At 36.3% G+C, this 22,281-nt stretch overlaps 1 protein-coding gene across 1 annotated transcript in view; it reads right to left on the minus strand.

Moving 5' to 3' along the window:
- The window catches only part of oxct1a (3-oxoacid CoA transferase 1a), a 65,226-nt gene that overhangs the window by 30,938 nt on the left and 12,007 nt on the right, over positions 1–22,281 (minus strand). Inside the window, exons 4-11 of the mRNA XM_077222610.1 lie at positions 19,083–19,218; positions 18,765–18,914; positions 18,516–18,622; positions 15,977–16,041; positions 5,016–5,119; positions 4,793–4,907; positions 1,541–1,635; positions 60–108 (exon numbers count right to left, since the gene is read on the minus strand). Coding sequence (XP_077078725.1) covers positions 60–108; positions 1,541–1,635; positions 4,793–4,907; positions 5,016–5,119; positions 15,977–16,041; positions 18,516–18,622; positions 18,765–18,914; positions 19,083–19,218 — 821 coding nt within the window. The remainder of the gene's footprint in view (positions 1–59; positions 109–1,540; positions 1,636–4,792; positions 4,908–5,015; positions 5,120–15,976; positions 16,042–18,515; positions 18,623–18,764; positions 18,915–19,082; positions 19,219–22,281) is intronic.

Raw genomic sequence — 22,281 nt, forward strand, 5'->3', positions numbered from 1 at the left:
TATGCAATGCTAATGCTGTATAACTGTCTACAAAAATGAAAAGGAGGGATAATTATTACCAGCATTGATAAGATCTGCATCAACCTCTTCCACTGTTGGGTAGGGGCCCTTAAGTATATTAAAAAAAGAAGTACTCATTAACGCTTTTATGATGAGTGCAAAAATCACTCGGCTCATATTAAAAAAGAAATATACAACAAACAACAACAACGTTTATAGTTAAATGGAGACAAGAATTGAACTCTTGCTTCATGTAGACAAAAGACATTTACACAGATCTAATGTTTTTTCGACTACATAATTTTTCATTTTATATATGATAGCATAACATTATATCGAATAATGGTAATATTTGCCATTAATATTTTTCTCATATAAACTACAGATGCAATTAAAGTGTACACTTAAAGGGGTCATATAATGCCATTTTTGTACAAGTTAATATGAATCTTTAGGGTCTAAATGAAAACTTTGTAATATACTTTTATTAAAAATTCTACTAATGGATTGTAAAAAAACACTAATTTTACCTGGTCAAAAACAGCTGTTTTCAGCACGCCGTTTCAGTGCATATGCCTTTAAATCATAATGAGCTTTGCTGACTCCGCCCCTCTGTTCTGTGGGGCATTTTGACACCACGCACGTGGAGTGTTGCCTTGACAATAGTTGAGGGTATATTTTGGAACAAGAATGGCAGCGGGAGTCTCTGAGGAGACATCTGTGCAACCGTATCAATTTGAACCGGAGTCAGACCCGGAACAAGATGACGGCCCCGAAGAAGTTCGACAAGTAAGGCTCGAACAGGATGTTTCTGAATGGTTGGTTAACGTAATGTCACGTAATGTACACCTGCGTACACCGTTTTTAATAACACATTAACCATAACGCGTTGTTCATTATAAACGCGGTGGGATTATGAATTATATTGAGAACGTCGTGATGTTACATAGAAAACATGCCGTAATGTACCCTGAGTGTAAACGTTTTACGTTGATCGTTGGGAATATTCCCTTCAAAAATAAAACTCAGCCACTGCGTCTTCAGCGGTTCGAATTTACATTAAAATGACTGCTGTGTTCCTTATTACAGCCAAGAACAGAACACAACAATCGCTTAGACGCTATTCTGCTCCAGTGTATCAACAATGGCGGACTACGATGACAGCTCGCTAAGGGTGGGTCTGTGTTGAAACGCTGCTGTCAATTATCAATCGTGGGAGGGGCGTCCGATTTAGTGACGTCACAAAAACGAACGGCTCAATTTGAGGCAGGGGAAAACATATAAGGAGATTAAAACAAAAACACTGGATGGACTTTTATCATTATATGATGGTTGTGTACAGGCACTGCCAACACACATTTCAGCACAATCAACTTGTAAAAGTGCATGTACCATTATATGACCCCTTTAAAAACAACTAGATTCAAACAACTCTCTCATTAAGTGAGTGTTTTTCTCTCATTAACATAATAATTAAAATCATAACATAGTATCATAGCATTTAGCAAATTCAATACAAATCTGTTAAAGAACAGCTTACCAGCCCCAGAATGCCATTTTCACTCTGCAGGTGGACAGTAATATCTGGTTTAATGAAATTACTTGCCAGCATGGGGATTCCAATCCCCAGGTTAGCTAAAAAGGTTATCAAACTCCATTAAAAGATTATCATGAGAGACACACAGGAAATGTCATTTTAGTAAACAATAAAACCATTGTTGCTTTAAATAATCTGTTCAAATTAAAGGAAAAGCTCACCCAATTTCAGTATGTTTTTGACACAAAGCTACCATATGGCTCCAAAAGACTTGAAATATAGCACACAAGATGTGTGTATCGGTTTTATGGTACTTTGAAAGCTTCAGTCCTCATTCATTGTAATTGCATGGGAAATAGAGGCCAGTAAAATTCTTAAAAATTCATTTTTTTTTGTAATACAGTGCAACAGTCAGGTAAAAACTCCAAATAAAAATCTCCAAAGGGAAACTGATTTTAAACGATAACATTTAACATTTAACATTTAAAGAAGACTCTGAAGACGTCAGCTCACATTATTTCAGTTTATTTTTAATGTAATGTAAATGTTAAAATAATCGTTTAACAGCTGAATTTCTGGTGAAACACTACATTAGCTATGACGATGTACAGAAAATCACACCTTTTAGAGAATCCAAAAAAGCAACACGTGCCAAAAGATCTCATTAGCTACGCCCACTCCCATGAATGACGTAACCGAATCAATCTCTCTATGCTCTCAAAATACTTAAATGTGTGTGTGAATATATATATATATATATATATACATACACACACACACACACACACACACATATGTATATATGCATATTTAAAAAAAAAAAGAAAAAAGAAAAGTGTTTTCTTTTTGTAAAATAGTAGTTTTATATTTCTCCAGCTATTTTTATTTAATTATTCTGTTGGAAATAGAGTGAAGCAGGAATGACGTAGCATGACATAGCAACGAGTTATAGAATTTTTGCACCTACGGTTCCATCACCCCGAAAGCAATGTTTTTTTTGTTTTATGATTTTTGGTTAAATGGCTGAAATAAGGTATTTGGTGAAACAAGCTCAAGATACTTTCAGGTTTTATTCTTCGACATAAAATGCATCAATATTACCCCACTCGTGATTTTTTTAAGCTGTTACGTGTCTTGAAAAGGCAGTTGCTAGCGAGTGGCTAAATGGGACTACAGAGGCTGTCGAGGAGATTAAACGTCATCACGGCGAAAAGATAAGCCCAGTTTACTTTTACAGCATCATTATGCTTATAATTGTGCTCTTACAAACTATTCTAATTTAAACGTTCTGGGAAAATGTTTTTAGATAAAAACTGAAAGAGTTGTCGGAAGCTTAATGATGGTGACGTTGAAGTGGTGCCATCGTTCATAGCCTACCTTTAGCTTTTTACTTCTGGCGACTGCATTTAGGCTTCTACAGTGCATCCGGAAAGTATTTCACTTTTACACATTTTGTTATGTTACAGCCTTATTTGAAAACGGATTAAATTCATTATTTTACTCAAAATTCTACAAATAATACCCCACAATGAAAACGTGAAAGAAGTTTGTTTGAAAACTTTGAAAATGTGTTAAAAATAAATGAAAAAAATGTACATAAGTATTCAAAGCCTTTGCCATGACACACAAAATTGAGCTCAGGTGCATCCTGTTTCCACTGATCATCCTTGAGATCTTTCTACTACTTGATTGGAGTCCACCTGTGATAAATTCAGTTGATTGGACATGATTTGGAAAGGCACACACCTCTCAATATAAGGTCCCACAGTTAACAGTGCATGTCAGAGCACAAACCAAGCCATGAAGTCAATGAACCAATCAGGCCTTTATGGTAGAGTGGCCAGACAGAAGCCACATGAAAAGGCACATGACAGCCCCTCTGGAGTTTGCCAACAGGGACCTGAAGTACTCTGACCATGAGAAACAAAGATTGAACTCTTTGGCGTGAATGGCAAGCGTCATGTCTGGAGGAAACCAGGCACCGCTCATGACCTGGCCAATACCATCCCTACAGTGAAACAATATGGTGGCTGCATCATGCTGTGGGGATGTTTATCAGCGGCAGGAACTGGGAGACTAGTCAGGATCGAGGGACAGATGAATGCACCAATGTACAGAGACATCCTTGATAAAAAACCTGCTCCAGAACGCTCTGGACCTCAGACTGGGGGCGACGGTTCATCTTCCAACAGGACAACGACCCTAAGCACACAGACAAGATAACAAAGGAGTGCCTACGTGACAACTCTGTGAATGTCCTTGAATGGCCCAGCCAGAGCCCAGACTTGAACTCGATTGAACATCTCTGGAGAGATCTGAAAATGGCTGTGCACCGACGCTCCCTATCCAACATGATGGAGCTTGAGAGGTGTACAAGGTGTACAAAGGAGAATGGGAGAAACTGCCCAAAAATAGGTGTGCCAAGCTTGGTGCATCATACTCAAAAAGACTCGAGGCTGTAATTGGTGCAAAAGGTGCTTCAACAAAGTATTGAAGTAAGGCTGTGAATACTTCTGTATTTATTTTTTAATATATTGGAAAAGATTTCAAACAAACTTCTTTCACGTTGTCATTATGTGGTATTGTTTGTAGAATTAAGGGAAATGATGAATTTAATCCTTTTTGGAATAAGGCTGTAACATAACAAAATGTGAAAAAAGTGGATCGCTGTCAATACTTTCCGGGTGTACTATGAATTCATAAAAGTTGTCTTCATCTGTGATAATTATCATGATGGACAAATTACAGAGCTTGATTTTTTTTTTTGATTATCCAAAAACCTATGGAAAAATCCTATTGGGGTTTTGTCGAGGGAACCAGCGTGATGCTAACTGTCACTGCCTACAAAGTGACGTCATACCTGCACCACTCAATTCTTCATTGAATTGTAGTTTTCTTTCCCTCGCTAAAACAGGTAAGTACACAGTCTTGTACTTCTGTCTTTTTGCCTGATTTTCAAAAACGTTTTTGCTTCAAATCAAAGTTTGTAGTGTTGCGATTCACCTCATAGCTGGTTGGCTTGGTTCACGGCTTATAACTCTTTAATGAAAAATCCCTATAGGAAAAATTAATGGAAAAAATACTTGTGGGGGCAGGCTTTAACGCACTCTATACAGGTTTTGATCAACGTGAGGGTAAGTAAATGATGACAGAAGTTTCATCTTTGGATGAACTATCTCTTTAAAGGATAAAACAATGGTCCAGTGAAATTAAAACGATAAATGTAGGTGACATGGTCGGAAACACAGTACATACCGTACATCCCGTCCTCAAACTCCAGCGCAGCTCTGCGAATAATCCTCTCTCTCACAATATCAGAGTCTTTTGTGGGTTTGGGATTTTCAGCCTGGCCTTTCTTTACTGTACGCCTCTGCAAAATGTCAGACAGACGGGCGGCAAAAAGATGACAGAGGATAGATGGATAGGTTGGACAAGGAAAACTGATTGAAATGAGTCAAGACAAGTCGCACAACCTTACCTCGATCCGTTTCTCGTAGAGATCTCCCTTGACGATCCTGTGGACGTAGACGCTGGGGATGTGGATGTCCTCTGCTGCAAACGTGCCCACGTCTACAATCTCCTCTACCTGAAGACAGAACATAGACCAGCTGAAGGTGACAATGAGATTAAGATCTCATGTTTCTTTGTAATACAGATTGGCAGAACTGTTGACTAGCCATCTAACAACTGTCTAGTTGTTTAGTGGGGTAGATAAGTTTATTGAGATTTTTAAGTACCATTCAATCTTTTGTGCAATAGCTGAAGGGGGTCCTGCAACCTCTCAGAGACAGTTTTAGCATGTTGACAGCATGTAGTGCAAGAGTCTACCAGTACTGTCAGCATGGCAAACTAGAGAAGTTGCTTCTCTGAATTCATCCCCTTTCACTCCTGGACTTCAAATCGCCTGCCATGAATAGTGTTTCTTGTTATTTTGCATAATCCATAGGGCTCCTTTTTTTGTGAGGACTATAATTTTGTGCAATAAAATAAGTTAGATATTTAAACTATTTATTTGCTGAATATCGCCCAGGTACCCAAATATACTATTCAATGTCTGTACGATTAATACTTTTATTCAACAAGGATGCATTAAATTGATCAAAAGCCACATTAAAGACACTGTTAAAATGTTAAAATATTTTAATTTTTTTTAAAAAAACTGTTCAAGTGGTTTTAACTTTCTATTTATAAAAGAATACTGAAAAAAAGTGTATCTCAGTTTCCACAAAAATATTAAGCAGCACAACTGTTTTCAACATTGAGAACAATAAGAAATGTTTCTTGAGCAGCAAATCGGTATATTAGAATGATTTCTGAAGGATCATGTGACATCAAAGACTGGAGTAATGATGCTGAAAATTCAGATTTGCCATCACAAGAATAAATTATAATTTAAAATATATTAGAAAACAGTTTTTAAATTGTAATAATAATTCTCAATATTACTGTTTTACTGTATTTTGGATCAAATAAATGCAGCCTTGGTAAGCATAAGAGTAGTTTCAAAAAAATCTTCCAGACCCCAAACTTTTGAACGATAGCACAGTTTCACACATCCAACTAGGAACACTCGAAATACACACACACTTTTTCAAGAAAATTGATGAAATAAGTCTGGTAATGGACACCGGGCCAGATGACAGTTCAGTGTCAGACATTTCTTCACTGCTCTGTATCATCATCTATCATCAGCTCTCTGTCTGCCATTCATTACAGCTGAAAAACGTACCATACACTGTAGGTTAAACAGCCCCTTAAAATGTTGAAAATGCCTTCCATTGTGTAAGATGTAAAAAAAAAAAGTTTTTATTCTGAATTCAGAGATATAGATATTGCCTTTTCAGTTTCTTTTCCACACAGCATTGATATGGGCAGCTTTAAGGACCCTTCAGGGAACAATAAACCTGTCACACATAAGCAGCCTGATTGAGGAGGGTTTGCCCTGCAAATGGGAAAATGTTAACCTATCTCTCTTTGGAGACTAGAGGATATGAGCAAAGGGAATGAGGTGCTGACAGCTACTCGAGACTTAAACTTTTCGAAAAACCACAAATCTTGAAGTCAAGAAGTTTATAAAACTGGCTGAAGGGACAGTTTTGCATATAAGTCTTTATCCTCAAAAGGAGATGTCTAGCAGAATGTTTACTTTGCTCTTTTTATAATCATCACCAAAATCGTCATCAATCACCAGAAACTCCAAAAAGCACGATAAAGGTAGTCAATACTAATGATTAATATTTCATTTGTGCATATTATACTATTTATATATTCAAATTTGGCACTTGTAAACAGTTACAAGAAACACAAGAGCTAATAGCAGACTTGTGATTAATATTTAATATGTGCAATTTTTTATATTTGCATATTCAAATTTTGCATTTGTAACCAATAACGTATGATATTATTAACATACCAAACCTAGTGATTAAATACTAATACTCCATACTAGTAATTAATGTTTCAGTTACACAATTTTAATATTTACATATTCAAATTTGGCACTTGTAACCAGTTACGCATTCACCATTAATAACAAACATAGGGCCAGATTTACTAAACAGGGAAAATTCCAAAAAAGCAGATTCTGAAGTTCTGCAGGTGATTTACAGATGATGCTCACATTAAAGCATCATCATTTCCATAATGACCATCACAATCTACAGAGAACAGCACAAAGTAGCATCTGGTTTAAGACATGCTTTTTTGGGTGTTAAATAATGGCGCAAATACCAGAAAATTGACTAGCGCAAACCTTAGTAAATCACCTTGCGTGATTAATTTAAATACTTTCCTCCCATAAATTTTGCATCTGAAGGGAAAGTCCAACAAATACACGTGCAATAAGATCAGCCGCAAAAATAACCCTGTCGATGCCTTTTCAGCGCTAATTTTTCACTGCGTGTCTTAAGTAAATCCTGACAGTAGATTTTAACACCAAAATAGGGTTTGAGCTGGCGCGTCTAGTATGGAGCTTCTAATACTCCATACTATTGATTAAATGTAAATTTTTGCTTTTTTCATATTCAGATCTCTCAATTGAACCAATGGCATTTACCATTATTAATATCAAACCTGGTGCGGGAACACCTTTCACTTTCATTAAGGACAAGATAACATTGTTTGTTTCATAGAACAGAGAAAATCATTTCAATTTCGATTTTTGGACGAACTTTGTGATCAGTAATTGTCAAGTATGTCTCATTTTGCAAAACCACATTTTCCTCCACATCCTCCCATGTTGAATTTCGCTGTTGTACCTGTTGTGGTGTTGTGTGATAACAGCACAAAGCCCCACACGCAGTTTTACAGGCAGCGCCGCTGAGAGCTAAGAGAGCGGCTTAGCACTCCTTTAAGGAGCAAAAATAAGCTCTTAAAATACTGAATAAAAATCTGAGACTCAGAATAAGGGCTCAGGGGAGAAAACAATTTGCAGAGAACCAAATCGATGCGCCCAAAGCACGTTTAAGCCCTGCAGATGTGCACAAACAGACAACAAAAGCCAGACATCCGAAGAATCCAACAGACCAGCGTGACTTTACCTGTCAGATCCAATACGCTTGTGCATCGTACATAGAAGGAAATTTCCTGAAATTGGTGCATTTTACAACTGTGTCCTCAACATGCGGCACCATTAGAGAGGGCAAAACGATGAACCTAGATTCAGCGCTGTTGTTGTCATGGTTACCGCTGTTGGCATTTGGCGTTATATCACTAGCCCGGGCTGTGTAGGGCAAAGAGTGATTGAAGGGCTCAGGCTTCCAGACGGCCTAAGGGTTTAATGCGGAGCACAAAATGAAATCTGTAGGAGTTAACAACACTTTCTCTGGAGAGTTCGGGGCCTCATTAACCCTTCACATACACAGTTACCATATACAGTAGGATTCAAAACAGACCATATTGGTTAAAGGAACAGTACATCCCAAAAAAAATTAAATCTGCCATTATTTATATAAGACAATTATTTTCCAATAAGAGAGGCGAATAGTGCTTTGCATTGCTGCATATTATATTATGTTAACATTTGTTAAGTTAAAGGGTTAGTTCACCCAAAATTATTCCATAATTTACTCGCTCTCAAGCCATTCTAGGTGTTTATGACTTTCTTCTTTCAGCCAAACACAATCTGAGTTGTATTTAAAAATATCCTGGCTCTTCCAGGTTTTTAAATGGGAGTAAATATTAACTGAGATTTTGAAGCCGAAAAATACGCATCCATCCATCATAAAAGTAATCCATATGGCTCCAAGGGTTACTTAAAGGCCTTCTGAAGCAAAGTGATGTATTTCATAAAAAAAAAATATCCATACTTATAACTTTATAAACTATAATCACTTTCTTCCGGTAACAGCCGTACACGAGTCGAGTTCTGGTTGAAGAATAACATATGACGTACTGACAAACACAGAAACGCAGAGGATAGAGCAAAACAAAACACCGGTCCTGAATTAGAAGTCCAAAACGAGAATTTTTAAAGAGAAATGTCGCGGGAGCTTGAGTTTGTTGCCCGTTACTCACACATAAGCTTACGCTACTCCAACATCCTACATCATACTCCGGAACTCGACTCTCTCGTGAACGCACAGACAGACGTTACCGGAAGCTAGAGATTACAGTTTGTAAAGTTATAATTATGGATATTTTTCTTCTAAAATGCATCGTTTCACTTCAGAAGGCCTTTATTAACCCCCAGGAGCAGTATGGATTACTTTTATGATGGATGGATGCACTTTTTCGGGCTTCAAAATCTCAGTTACTACTCACTCCCATTATAAAGCTTGGAAGAGCCAGGATATTTTTACAAATAACTGGTTTTGTAAATAAATAAGATTTTGTTTGGCTGAAAGAAGAAAGTCATATACACCTAGGATGGCTTGAGGGTGAGTAAATAATTTTTTGGGTGAACTAACCCTTTAATATTAATATGAATTAGTTTATATTATATAGTACTATAAATGAGGAATATGCACTATATGACTATATAACTATATGATTATATATCATATGACATGATACTATACACCACATACATATATATATATATATTAAAACAAGCCCTCAGGGCTTGTTATACACCATATATTTATATATACACCATATATTTTTATATATATATATATATATATATATATATATATATATAAAAAAGCAGCCCTCAGGAAAAAACTCTGAAGCAGCGTTTAGTCTTCAATGGAAATGAAAATAAGATTGATGTCACATAGAAAGAAGGAAAAAAGGGATACAAAATCCTTGAGGGATACAGAGGAACCTTTTTTTTCCAAGGGTTTGTTCTTTTTTTGGACTGTGAGCCTTGTCAAAGCCGGTTAAATCTGCAGAAGCTGATGGGCACATGTTGTTATGAAACAGTTAGTGTGTCTCGATCAGAAACATGAAGTGAGTGTATGCCTCATATTGCTCTGAATCTGGCAGGTAGCTAAAAATGATTATGTGTTTATTTTTACACGTCTCACTTCATATCAAGTGCCAAGCATACGCAACAGACGGCACACGAATAAACTGTAATCTTCAAAAATAGTTAGGTTTGTGTAAGCAAGCATGATGAGACAAATCCAAAAAGCCAATGAAGGCATAAACAGGACTAATCTGACATTTTCTATAAACACAAAACAAGGTTTGAATATCCCGAGGATACATTTTGTGTAGTAGTTACAGTCTTGTCTATTTTCTAAATGTTAAAAAAACATATTCCTTCTCCAGATGTTTCAGCTCAGTATGAGTAGGAAACCCAGCCTATCAGCACCATGCACATTGAGGGGCCGCCAACCCGAGGCTAAATACAATTACCACTTCACTCAAGTGGCCCTTAAGGAGAATATGCACCAACTAAAGAAAAGGGGACCTCTAAAGATACAGGTAAGTTTTAAAAAGTTATTTACCGACATGCAGCACATTTTCATAAAATTGCTGTAATGTATGCCAAGGGCCGTGATAAACCAAAATTCAGCCTTTAAATAAACTAACATAGCAATCTACAATATAAACATAGTTGATTATCATACCGTATCTGTCTATATATCTAAGTATATAAATATATATTTTATTTATTTTTTTATTTTATTTTTTTCCATAAACCATCACCCTCATATACAGTCTACGTATGCATACATACATATAAAGGCCATTGTGTAATTCGTACCTTGGTCCTGTCCAGTAAATTTGCAGAATAATAACAGAAAATCTTTACATAAAGAAATATTCTACTAGGAGGTTATTTGATTGAAATAGGACTGAAAATAATCAACACTATGACCTACTGGCTTCACATTTAGCAATATCCCTAATCTCGCTCACAACGCCCCAGCTGTCGCACTTGCACTGGTAATTTATGTGCAACAAACCAAAAGGATAATCAGTGTTTTGAAATTGGACAGAGGGAGGAGGAGAGATAATACCTTTGAGGACGAATTTCATCAATAACCAATTAGCCCCATCCTGAAAAACTAATTTCATGCAACCTGTCGTTTCAACAAAATTTGAAAAAGAACAGATCGGTACCTTTACAGCCAATGTGACTAGCAAATATGGCCTTGTTTGAACTAACTTCCCTCGCTCTGGGCCTCATTGTACCTGCGATAACAGGATAACTGGAATATGCCACGGATCTGCTGTGCAAGGCTTCTGTCGCCTGGCAACCAGCTGGCCGAATTGATTTCGCCTGCTTTACTATTATTATTTTTTTTTTAGCAATCTGCATTTCCTTTGGTTAATGCTAATGATCAGTTCTTTTTAATTTGTTAGGAAAATGGCAGCTTTATAGACACACAGCTATCAGATGTCCTGTTAATTAGGACGCGGCCTGTTTTATAACAAGAGGAAATAAGGTGGCTGTTTCCTCCAGTGGCATCAGTATTTCCAGCGCCTGGCTCTGACAGGCAACAGGAACGCTTCTCTCGAAACGCTGAGCCATTGGCAAGCCTCATCAGCCAGCCAATTGAGAGGAAATAATTCAACGTGGCTGCTGCGTTTCGGCGGATTATAACTGGATGATCATAAAACACTGTCTCCCTTCCAAGCAGCTAAATATGGCCTCAGCTACTTTGGAGTGAAAATCAGAAGTCAGAAAGTAAAGGAAATGCTGAAGCTATAAAATATAGTGCACTCCACACGAATAGCATATGAAAACGCACATAAAAAAGGGAAGGGGGATACAGGTAAAGGGCTGAACCAAACGACAGTCTCTTTGAAGTAAATCATGGGACAGAGTTTAAGCTGGCTCCAATCAAGCACTTCGTAATAAGCTTATCAAGGACTGTAAGAATGATTTTCATATGGAGGTAACAGGATGGTTCTGTCTGGGAAAAGAGATGTACTTGCAAAAACTGGGTCACAACCACTATGCTCTCAAAATACATTTTCACAAGATTTCCACTATATTAAACTAGTATACTCTTCTATTGACTACTTAATTGATTTTTAAATCACATTAATTACATGGTTTACTAATAAATGATAATTGATACAAATGTTTGCTAAGAAAAGCCCTAAATTAATATAATTCAACGACACTTTTGCGGACAAGTAAAGCATTAAAAAGAACATCAACAATGTCAATGCTGCCTGTAATAGCAACTTGCTCCAGCTGTATTTAATTAATGCTAATTAATATGATTCTAATTGCATGAAAGTTATTTTTAATAAAAACAAAATTAAATATGTGAATCATAATAGGATTGTAATATTTGAATATAACAGTAGAAGCTGATTCCATTAATCTGACTCGTACCAACTGTATTTTATTCATATTAATTAATATAATTCCAAATTGCAAATTAATGTTAATACATACAATTAAAAATATATATTACAATCATAACAGGGTTATAATATGTTATAACTGTTGTTTTAATAATTATTGTAAATAAACATGTTAAATCAACAGCCCTAGTGCAAAATGCAATGAATGTAATGCAATCAACACAGATATGACTGCACATCCTGAAGTGCAATTCAAGAAATATTTAGAGTTGATGTTGATGCCTCTTCCCCCTTCTGGTAATATTACGGGACGATTTTGTGATGAATGGAGTCATAAATAATATACATAAATAATCAGTACATCCATCTATTTGTTCTGTTTACGGTATCAAAATAACAATAGTAGGTTTCATCCCTAAATAGGATATACAACAATTCTCAAACGCTACCGTATAATTGTTAGGCCTAAATGTTTTGAAAAAAGTATCTTATGCTGTACAGTGGTATGAAAAAGTGTTTGCCCCCTTCCTCATTTCCTGTTCCTTTGCATGTCACACTTAAGTGTTTCGGAACATCAAACCAATTTAAACAATAGTCAAGGACAACACAAGTAAACACAAAATGCAATTTGTAAATGAAGGTGTTTATTATTAAAGGTGAAAAAAAAATCCAAACCATCATTGCCCTGTGTGAAAAAGTGATTGCCCCCCTTGTTAAAACATACTATAACTGTGGTCCACATCCTTAAAAGCTACACATCATGCCGAGACACAAAGAAATTCAGGAACAATTGAGAAAGAAAGAAATTGAGATCTATCAGTCTGGAAAGGGTTATAAAGCCATTTCCAAAGCTTTGGGAATCCAGCGAACCACAGTGAGAGCCATTATCCACAAATGGCGAAGACATGGAACAGTGGTGAACCTTCCCAGGAGTGGCCGGCCGTCCAAAATTACCCCAAGAGCGCAGCGACGACTCATCCAAGAAGTCACAAAAGACCCCACAACAACGTCCAAAGAACTGCAGGCCTCACTTGCCTCAGTTAAGGTCAGCGTTCATGCCTCCACCATCAGGAAAAGACTGGGCAAAAATGGCCTGCATGGCAGAGTTCCAAGGAGAAAACCACTGCTGAGCAAAAAGAACATCAAAGCTCGTCTCAATTTCTCCACAACACATCTTGATGATCCCCAAGACTTTTGGGACAACATTCTGTGGACCGATGAGACAAAAGTGGAACTCTTTGGAAGGTGTGTGTCCAAGTATATCTGGCGTAGAAGGAACACTGCATTTCATAAAAAGAACATTATACCAACAGTAAAATATGGTGGTGGTAGTGTGATGGTCTGGGGCTGTTTTGCTGCTTCAGGACCTGGAAGACTTGCCGTGATAAAAGGAACTATGAATTCTGCTGTCTACCAAGAGATCCTGAAGGAGAATGTCCGACCATCTGTTCGTGTACTCAAGCTGAAACGAACTTGGGTTCTGCAGCAGGACAATGATCCTAAACACACCAGCAAGTCCACCACCGAATGGCTGAAGAAAAACAAAATGAAGACTTTGGAGTGGCCTAGCCAAAGTCCTGACTTGAATCCTATTGAGATGTTGTGGTATGACCTTAAAAAGGCCGTTCATGCTCGACAACCCTCTAATGTAACTGAATTAGGACAATTCTGCAAAGATGAGTGGGCCAAAATTCCTCCAGGACGCTGTAAAAGCCTCATTGCACGTTATCGCAAACGCTCGGTTGCAGTTGTTGCTGCTAAGGGTGGCCCAACCAGTTATTAGGTTTAGGGGGCAATCACTTTTTCACACAGGGCCATGATGGTTTGGATTTTTTTTCACCTTTAATAATAAACACCTTCATTTACAAATTGCATTTTGTGTTTACTTGTGTTGTCCTTGACTATTGTTTAAATTGGTTTGATGTTCCGAAACACTTAAGTGTGACAAACATGCAAAGGAACAGGAAATGAGGAAGGGGGCAAACACTTTTTCACACCACTGTATTTATTTGATCAAAAAGACAGTAAAACCAGTAATATTGAGGCATTACAATTTAAAATGTTTTTTATTTGTTTATTTTAATATATTATATCAAAATGTAATTTATTCCTGTGATAGCAAAGCTATCATCATTACTTAAGCGTCACATGACCCTTCAGAAATCATTCTAACGATTTGCAGCTCAAGAAACATTTCTTTGGAAACAATTATGCTGCCTACATTTTTCTGGAGAGCTTTTTCTCTCTCTCCATGATTTTTTTATTAGAAACAATGAGAAAGAGTCGTACATTTAAAAGAGCAGCATTTATTTTGTAACATTATAAATGTCTTTACTGTCATTTTGGATCAATTTGATGTGTCCTTGCCATATATAAAATAATAATTTTCTTTTTTTAATTCTTACTGACCCCAAACTTTCGAACAGTAGTGTATATAAATAGACTCCTCCAGTAAACCTTTTAAAACAGATGAGACACCTGTAGTAACCCAAATGACTGTTTTCTTTCCTCATCTCCAGACAACAGGGATGGCAATGAGTCAATCTTTATTCTGAGTGAGTTGGCACTACAAACAGCATCTTAACCAGTCAAACAGAGGCAGAATGCAAGATACACAATGTTGCTCAGCACTCAGCCAACTGATTCATTCTCCTAGCAGGGTGGCTTTCATCACCAGATGCAGAAACATTGAAAAAGGTCTTTAACCATTACTGTGTGTTCAGAGAACTGATAAGCTTATCTTTAGTGGGACCGCAATAACCGTATTGTCAGAGGATACTGGCCACTAATAACTGCTCATATTGCTGTGCAGCCACAATAAAGATTGAAAACCGGACAAATAAAAGCTCTAATGCGCTGATAGCATCAGACCCAATTGTAGCAGAAGACAATTAAAGAATCTGAGTGAGCTAAAAGTCTTCCTTCCTGATGATAGTACTATTGGTAGACAGATAGTGAAGTGTGAAGACTAGTTACAGAAATATCTGCTCAAATGGTTCAAAGTCAGTAGTTATTGTTTTACATTGTAAACCATTTCAAACCAAGGCTGCAAGAGAAAGAACAGTGCTGATGGAAGATCAGATTAATTAATGGAGTTTGTTCATGGCGACTGAAAATGCCTTTTGATAAGTCTTTTGTTCGTAGCTGCGCGTTTTGAACAAAGGCTTAGATAAAAGCATATTTGATATGCAGGCAAGTGTTTGAAAAGCGCTCTTGATAGAAAGGAAATGAAAAAGGAGTGAATGGGGGAAAAAAACTTCAAAGATCTAGATGAAACCAACAATTTATTTTGTTTATGTGAAAAACAATGGTAAAATGAAATGCAGGAGGGGGAATTGAATTTATAGTATGGCCAACATGATATATGCACAAAATTTTAAACCTGCAATAATGCATCCAAACAGGATCTGACAGAAGCACATGGGCAGAAGTCATGTGTGTCACACGTGGCTGCAGTAACGTAGCGCACGTAAACAGTCTTTAATATAATAATCCACAAAAGTATACAGGAGAGGTTCTGGGGAAACCACAACCACATAAGGTAGATGACACAGAACTGAGTAAACTAAGGGCTTAAATAAACACAGAGATTGTTAATGTAACACACAACACCTGGGTAACTCAATTAATGACTAACAGACAAGGTAAGGAAAAACTGGCAAACAGAAAACAATGAAGTCTGAACCAAACTAAACCACTGCATAGCCCTGACAACGTGGCATTCACCTACCTCCACAATTGTGATCTTGGCTGCCTTGCACATGGGCTGGTTGAAGTTCCGCGCTGTTTTCCTGTTAAAAAAGTACATGCTAAGCATTCACATTTTTAAAACCAACTTCAGACATGTAGAGCTGAGGTGGAACTTTATGCATCAATGTGTGGCATGTTCTTTCCTCTATTTAAGAGCCACTGATAATTAAATATGGTGTAATGAGCCAGAATGAAAAGCTATTAAAAATCAGTCCAGAATCATTGACAAAAACAATGGTGCCAATTTATTTCAATAGTCCACTTCAGAGATTCTACTAACTACAAGTTACTGTGTAACTACATGTCAACTACCAGTCATTAGAAACTTTCTGCTTAACATCTGCAAACTCTTTATTTTTATGGTCCAAGTACATATCAACTTATTCTAAAAATATTAACCCTAATAGTCTACTAATACTCTAATGAGAGTTAGTTGATATGTTATTGAGAGTTAGTTGACATTGTCATTACTTAAAGTTACTTATAGTTAATAGAATGTCTACAGTGGACTTTTGAAAGGAAGTGCAAGCAAAACAACTTAGTCATCATCCATATTTGTGCCATCTTCCTTAAAATTTCAACCAAAGCAGAACAAGTGTACAATTTTATGGTAAAGGAGACAGTGCATCCTTGTGGTAAAACAAAATACTACACTTACATTTATGTAATGGTTTCAAATGTAAATAAGCAATAATAATGTCCTCTCTGTTCAAATCTTTATTGTTTTCAAATCAAATATAACACCATTTTTACCATACACAGCTATTTTATAACACTATTTATAACCCTTTTTACATGGCAACATGCCATTTTTTTAACTTTCTATTCATCAAAGAATCATGAAAAAAGGCATGTACGATTTCCACAAAAACATCAAGCAGCTTTAACTGTGTATAATACAGAGCTACTAAACGGGCATGGTGAAGGAAAAATTATGTGAGATGGGAGGAAAAATTATTTGTCAATACTTGTTTTGCGTTCATTCAAAAATGTTTTTGGTTCCCCCGAGAAACTTTGTGTTTCTTTGCAAGAGCTCAAAAGGTTTTGTGAGCGAATGCAAAGTTTTTTGGGGGAATGCCAACGTTTTTGTGAGGGAACGCAAAAGCATTGACTTATTATTTTCCCTCCCACCTCAGTTTTTTTCCACCACCATGTCCCTTTAGGGGCTCTGTAGTTTTTAGCATTGATAATAATAATAATAAACATTTCTTGAGCACCAAATCAGCATATTAGAATGATTTCTGAAGGATCATGTGACACTAAAGACTGGAGTAATGATGCTGAAAATTAATACATTTAAGAATAAATTAAATTTTAAAAAGAGAAAAGAGATATTTCAAAGAGTAACAATACTGATATTACAATACTACTATTATTTGTAATATTAGCAATAATATGTACAGTGCTTAGCATAAGTGAACACACCCATGCTAAAGTTGACTAAAAGAGAATTAAAATATAGAGGCAGGCAGATTTTTATTTTTGAAGGCCAGTTATTTCATGGATCCAGGATAATATGCATCCTGATAAAGTTCCCTTGGCCTTTGGAATTAAAAAGGCCCCACATCATCACATACTCTTCACCATACCTAGAGATTGGCATGGAGTACTTTCCATAAGATCATCTCTCAATGCAAATCAAACCAGCTATTAGGCTAACTGAAATAACACCATGTCAATCTCTAGGTATGGTGAAGAGTATGTGATGATGTGGGGCTATTTTAATTCCAAAGTCCAAGGGAACTTTATCAGGATGCATATTATCCTGGATCCATAAAATAATTGGCCTTGAAAAATAAAAATCTGCCTGCCTCTATGGGAATTTAACATTGGGGTGTCCTGACTTATGGAACCTGTATTTTAAGGAAGAACATTTATTTATTTACGATACATTATTAATTCACAAAGAAAATTGGTGTCCTTAAAGGTTAGATTATTCCTAATTTTTTTAATTAAGGCATTAAGATCAATTTCCAAAAGATGATTTTTTATTCCCCTTTTTAGTCAACTTTAGCATAGGTGTGTTCACTTATGCTAAGCACTGTTTAATATTTCAGTAAATACATAAGACACTTTTAAAAAAATATTACTGACCCTAAATCTTTTCATGGTAGCGCATTTAAAACTAATATTTTAAAAATTATTATATTATAATATTTTCATTTTTTCTTCTTCTTTAAGTATTTTACCACCTTTTTATTTTATTATTTTCTGTGGGTTGTATAATGAATGAAAAAGACTAGGTTTAAAATTACAGCTATTTTAACAGTTTGCCATGTCTACTTTGTTTAAAGTTTTCTCTAAAATAAGGTACTGTTTCAAAAAGTTTCTCACGTGGCCTTGCCTTCAGTGTGGGTATGTGCTAAATGGAAACAGTAAGGTGAGGAAAAAGGAGCTATTTTCAGGTTTGGGCAAAACACCAACCACACCCTTGTGATACTGTTGGGTTAAGGAAAACAACTTCTAGTCCTTCTACAGTCGAGGTGAACAACCGCAGAAGAACAAGCATTTGTACCTGAAGATGACATTTCCTGCCCTGTCCGCTTTCCATGCTTTGATCAGCGCAAAGTCACCCGTGATGGCTTTTTCCATGATGAAATGCCGGCCATTAAATTCACGCACCTGAACAGCAGAACATAATAGATCCTATGTCTATTTTTACTGATCATCACACTTCAGATATTAATAGCAATCAAACCTCATCTGAGACATGAGCTGTATGACTGCATCACTCAATAAAACTGGAAGATAAGCGACAACTGACCTCTCTGGCTTCACTAGCGATGGCAATGGTGCCGTCCTTGTTGTATTTGATAGGAGAGCCTCCCTCTTGGATGAGTGTGCCATAGCCTGTGGCAGTGAAGAAGGCAGGCACACCTGCGCCACCGGCCCTGATCCGCTCCGCTAGCGTGCCCTGCCGTCAACACAGTACAATGGGTAAACAAAACCTTCCTGATTGGATTTTTTTTTTGGAAGAATGGTACTATAAAATCTTTAGCATACATATACTGGGCAATAAACTTGCCACTGAGAACAAAGGTAAAGTGTTTATTCTGAAGTTACGGGTAAAGGATGGTCTCACCTGTGGGGTCAACTCCACCTCCAGCTCGCCACAGAGATACTGCCTCTCAAACTCCACATTCTCCCCCACATAAGATGAGATCATACGCTTGATCTGTTTGGTCTGAAGGAGCAGGCCCAGGCCAAAGTCATCCACCCTGTTTAAAACATACAGAAGATAAAAAACTATAGCTAAATATATCCTTCCGCAATATATATATTTCAACCAATTCGGTGCATACACAACTAATTTATTTTATTGTCACTTTATTAAAAAACAACTTCTAGTAGATGCTACCCAGCATGACTGTAAAAAAGAATATATCATTCTCTATTGACGGCCATTCAAAGGTATCTAGTATGTCAAATAAATAGTGAAACATACTTTTCATTATCTGCTACTATTGACGTCACAGATCAGGACGCTCACTAGAGGTGAGACTGTGTGCGTACTTGGAGACAACGGCAACATCCCGAATTCTTGACATCATTGTCTTACAGCTCTTGAATGAGTAACCACATGGCTTTTACAGCTCAAGTTGATTGGCTCAATTCAACCTGGCTGGGAACTGACCGCCCATGAACAAAGATGCTAGCAAAGGTTTCAAATTGTACTCCTAGGATCCTGCACCTTTCAAAAGTTTAGGGTCGGTAAGATTTTTTTATATGTTTTTGAAAGAAGTCTCTTAGGTTTGCTAAGGCTGCATTTTTTTGTGTGTTAAAAAAAACAGTAAAAACTGTAATTTTGTGAAATAGTATTACAATTCAAATAGCCGTTTTTTTATTTTAATATATTTTGAAAGGTAATTTATTCCTGTGATGACAAAGCTGTGTTTTCAGCAGCCAGTCTTCAGTGTCATATGATCCTTCAGAAATCATTCTAATATGCTGATTTGATTATTGTAATTTGTTATTATAAATATTGAAAACAGTTATGCTGCTTAATATTTTTGTGGATACTGTGAAGCAGTTTTTCAGGATTCTTTGATGAATAGAAAGTTCAAAAGAACATTTATTTAAAAATAGAATTTATTTGTAACAGAAAATATCATTACTGTCACTTTTGAACAATTTAATGCATCCTTTCTGAATAAAAGTAATAATTCATCAAAAAAGAAAAGACAAAAAGTTGGTTTGAATCTACAAACTTTCTGCTGCAAATCTTGATTGTTAACCAACTACCAATAGGCACACCACCTTCAGATAATGCCTAACTGCAAACAAACATATATACATTTCCAGAAAACCAATGTCCAATTTAGGCTGAACTATTGTTGGAAAAGTGGCACTTATTCCCTAAATTGGTCTAAATCCAGTGTCCAATGAGCATTCTGTAGCAAACAGGTCATTAAAATTCAGAACACGCAAGAATACAGAGACAAAGGACACAAAACTCCTTTTTATTGCAAGAAACATATGAAACGTCTCACAGCAGTCTCAGACCTCCTCAATTCGGTGTGTGGTGGCTTGGCACAGTTACAGAAGCAGTGACTCAAAACTGATTTTGTCATTCATTAACAAATAGCATGACTTATTGAGACTTCAAAGGCACTGAGGTATGAAAATGTTGGCTAGCAGATCTGGACATTTTTAACACTGTTAAAACCAAAGGCTTTCAGGTGAAACATGAGGGGGAAATGTTTGATGAAAGTTAATAGAGACATTTTATAAGTTCAAGAATTATTTTCTAGGTTAATTCAATCAACAGGGAGCACAGACTCTTCATGTCACGACTCATTCACTGGACCGAGAAAGGTTGCAATTAGATGCATGCTGTGTCCTGCCATGTTCTCATTAACTCTTCTAATGCATCTTTTTCTCCCACCAGTTAAGTGACAAAGGCTTTTTTTGTGTGTGTGTTTGGAGATTAGTTTTAAGAGAAGTTATCAAGGCCATATACTGTATGTGCTTAGAATTTACTGAGGTAAAACGAACTGATTCCAAAATTTCATAAAAACCACAAAAACATAAGTGATATTACTCAACAGTCAACACAAGTTAATAGTGAGCCATTTACATTTTTGATTGTGTTGTCAGTTACTTGGTCTATTTCTGCTCTGCCAATGAAAAAAGATCCAAGCAAATCAAAGAAAAATAAACCGCTGTGTATTTCTAAGCAACATACAGCAGTGTTTTGTTCTTGAATTAATTTATTTGAAAAAAATTGATAAAATGAACGATTAACTGATTTACTCATAAAAACAGAAATAAGAAATAAGCATACTTCTCTACTAGTAAGCAAAAAACAGTATAGAGACAGACAGCACACCATTTCTAAGAAATGAGCAACATGTTATAAGTATCAGCAGGGTTGTTGATGGAAAAATATATAATATAGTCCACTTTTGTGTCCTTAAACGGTTGTTTTTGGGGGTCGACAGCTTATAAAAACTTATTTCTGGGTTTTTTAGCTTGTTTGCTGTACACCTTGTCACATAGCAGCTTTTAAACATTGTTCTGTTGTTTTGTTATAAGTCAGAAATGACAAGGTGGCAGCTTCTCACAATGCAAAGTCAATGGAGACAGATGGATTGTTTTCCCTCCCGGTGGAAACCGATAATGTTTCAGTGGCCAATAACTATTTAAAAACAAGACAGCACACCATTTCTAAGTAATGAGCAACATGTTAAAAGTATCAACAGGGTTGTTGATGAATAAATATACAATATAGTAGTATATAATACAGTCGTGATAAGATGAAATATAACTTTTTAACATGCTTATAAAACCGCAAGGTGTAAGTGCTTTTTGCGTGCCTGTGGATCCACCTATATTTTTTCATAAATTTTGAATACAACCCCAAATCAGAAAAAGTTGGGACATTTTGTAAAATGCAATAAAATCAAGAATCTGTGATTTGTTAATTCTATTTAAACTTTTTTTAACTGACAAAAGTACAAAGAAAAGTTTTCCAGTGTTTTCACTGACCAACATAATTGTATTTTGTAAATATGAGCAACACACCCCAAAAAAGTTGGGACAGAGACAAAATAAAAGTGAAAAGATTATCCAAATTAGATTATCCAACTATTTTGAAACAGTCCACAATGAGCAGGTGAACTGGCAAAAGTTGAGGGTATCGTGTTTGGGTGTAAAAGTGCTTCTCAGTCTTTTTAAGCAAAGATGGGTCATGGCTCATCACTTTGTGCCAAATATCATGAGAGATTTGTCAAACAATTAAAAAAAATCACATTTCTCAATTCAAGATTGCAAAGAATTTA

Source organism: Siphateles boraxobius, unplaced genomic scaffold (genome assembly GCF_051911475.1).
Source record: "Siphateles boraxobius isolate OS27281-9 unplaced genomic scaffold, OSU_SipBor_1 9, whole genome shotgun sequence".
Classification (NCBI taxonomy): Eukaryota; Metazoa; Chordata; class Actinopteri; order Cypriniformes; family Leuciscidae; genus Siphateles; species Siphateles boraxobius.